The sequence below is a fragment of the Plectropomus leopardus genome, unplaced genomic scaffold, assembly GCF_008729295.1.
Source record: "Plectropomus leopardus isolate mb unplaced genomic scaffold, YSFRI_Pleo_2.0 unplaced_scaffold26129, whole genome shotgun sequence".
NCBI classification, from domain to species: Eukaryota; Metazoa; Chordata; class Actinopteri; order Perciformes; family Serranidae; genus Plectropomus; species Plectropomus leopardus.
Window position 1 is genome coordinate 1 of NW_024628412.1, and position 2,269 is coordinate 2,269.

Consider the following 2,269-nt stretch of genomic DNA (forward strand, 5'->3'; position numbering starts at 1 on the left):
AATTATATAATTTATTCATTTCCATTACTTGTAAGACAAATGCATGCTTTGCAAAGGTCCGACTCATTTCCTAGATATGAGCACAAATGATTGCCAGTTCTTTTTTTACAAAATATATCTAACAACATTAAATTAGAGGTGATAGAAATGTTTTTCTTTTCATTCTTTTATTTGGGAAACAAGGGTTGTGAGAACAGAAATGCAGTGAAATATTGCAAATCAATGTTTATTTTCACACACTCTTCATCCATTTTTATAAAAAATAAAATTGCAAAATTATTTTAAATTAAATACATCAAAAGCACTTCACTGCCGTGTAAGAAATGTACAATAAAACCGGTTTAAATTCATAGTTCATGTGCTTTTCCAAGTATTGTCGGATGTGATCGTGAGTCACTACATGTCCTTCAGCTCCTGTATGTGACTGACGAGCTCCTGCGGCAGTCCGAGCTCCGACACCAGATCCACGCAGCGCTGCACGAGCTCGTTCAGGCTTTCACTTGAGCCTGAGGAGCCGTCAGTGGATCCAGAAGAGAACTTTTGTTGCTGGTGAGGAACGTCCAGGTCCATTTTGTCTCCGTTCCTGCAGCAGTCCGTGTCTTTACATCCCTCTCCTCCACAGCAGCCGGAGTCCGCCGGCTGCACCTGCAGATCCTCCATGCTCTCGGAGACGGAGCTCACACTGGGAGGAGGACTCTCCAAAGCCTTTCTGATGCCCTCCCGGATCGCGTCCTCATGCTGTGAAACTCGCTGCAGGAGGTCGGTCACAGAGGCTGGGAGGGGGACTCCCGGACGCTGGATCTGGCACCAGCACAGTATAGCGCTGTGACGTGAGACACAAAGAGGCGACAGTGTGAGAAACAATGGCTCAGAGAAGTGACTGGGACGGGAATCAGCTGGACAGAAAAGAGTCTCCAATAAAGAGCAGGACAATAGAGGCTCATGATGTTTCTGTGCAGAAAGAGACTGAAAGAGTTTTTTAAAAGAGCGTTTTTTCAAAGAGTGAATAAAGAATTGAAAGGCAGGAGGAAAAAAAAGAAAAGATCTGCATAATACTCTTTTCCAATATTAGAAAAAATAACACAATAAGCTTTTGATATTAACTGACTGGAAAACTACCGCAGCAAAAGCAGCAGGATTTTTAATATTTTTAACATGATACAATTATTCAACAAGCAACGCATAAACTCATAATTTTCAGTTTTCATCTTGTCCAATTTGAAGGGTTTTAAGGATTAAAAAACACAAAAACAGCAGCCATGAAGCACATGTTTAATACAGTTTCATGTTTCTGGCCCAGGTGGTAAATGCAGGACTCAATTAAACATTTTTCGATTCAGCTGACAATATCAATATTGTCATGTGAGATATTGTTTGGGATTTAGCTCACTGAAATATTGTGACATTGCCTAAAAAATGACCTTCCAGCACAGTTTCAGCTGAATGTGGCTGAGTTTCAAACCTCAATAATTATGGCACCAACTGAAAAGTACTAAAATATAAAACATTCACTTGAGAAAAAAACATATTTGCCCTGTTTTTCCTTAGTTAATGACTTTATTAGCTCAGAATTATGACAAGTTTTGTTTTTAATCTTCTCTGGTTTTTCTAAATTAACAAAAATGATTTTTTCAAATTCAAAATAACAGGAGCAGATTTTTTATTCTAATAAATTCTAATAAAAAATTTTTATAAGTGAATGTATTCTGATTCTGTAGATAAGAGCGCAGAGGATTAAAACTGTCCATTAACAACAGCTGACATATAAAGCAAGCTTAAATCCATATTTTTTACCTATTAAATTGGCAATTAATTCTGATTTATATGCTAATTTTGAGGTCATTAAATCTGACAACATTTAACTTGAAAGATATTTAACTTCCTCTATTAAATCAAAAGAGGCTCTGGTAAAAAAAACAAAAAAAAAAAACACGTTTGTATTCCTCAAAATAGGGCTCTGCAGCAGAAAAAAATAAACATTTTGGTGCTGACTTAAAAACCCAGGCATCGTATTGGTATTGAAAATTTTCAAACGATATTTGCATTTCTGCTCAACACTGAAATTAACAGTCAATATTTGCACATGCTTGATGCCTAACGCAAATGCAACAGCATAAACAAAATATTGTCTGCATTACTTGAGTTTTCACTGAAAATTAAGATTTACTGTCACTACTGCTTGGCAAGATTATACATAAATCAGAATAATTAACAAAAAATTATAATATAAATATCCAGGTTCCTGCAGCTTAAGACCAGTGCGATTTAA

The 2,269-nt window shown here is 36.5% G+C and overlaps 1 protein-coding gene across 1 annotated transcript; it reads right to left on the minus strand.

The window, feature by feature from the left end:
• Positions 1-148: 148 nt before the first annotated feature.
• Positions 149-1,057, minus strand: LOC121966861 (the record flags this gene model as incomplete). The annotated part of the gene is made up of 1 exon (XM_042516932.1): positions 149-1,057. A coding segment is annotated over one exon (661 nt), but the record flags the coding sequence as incomplete, so codon positions are not given.
• Between the last annotated feature and the right edge of the window lie 1,212 nt (positions 1,058-2,269).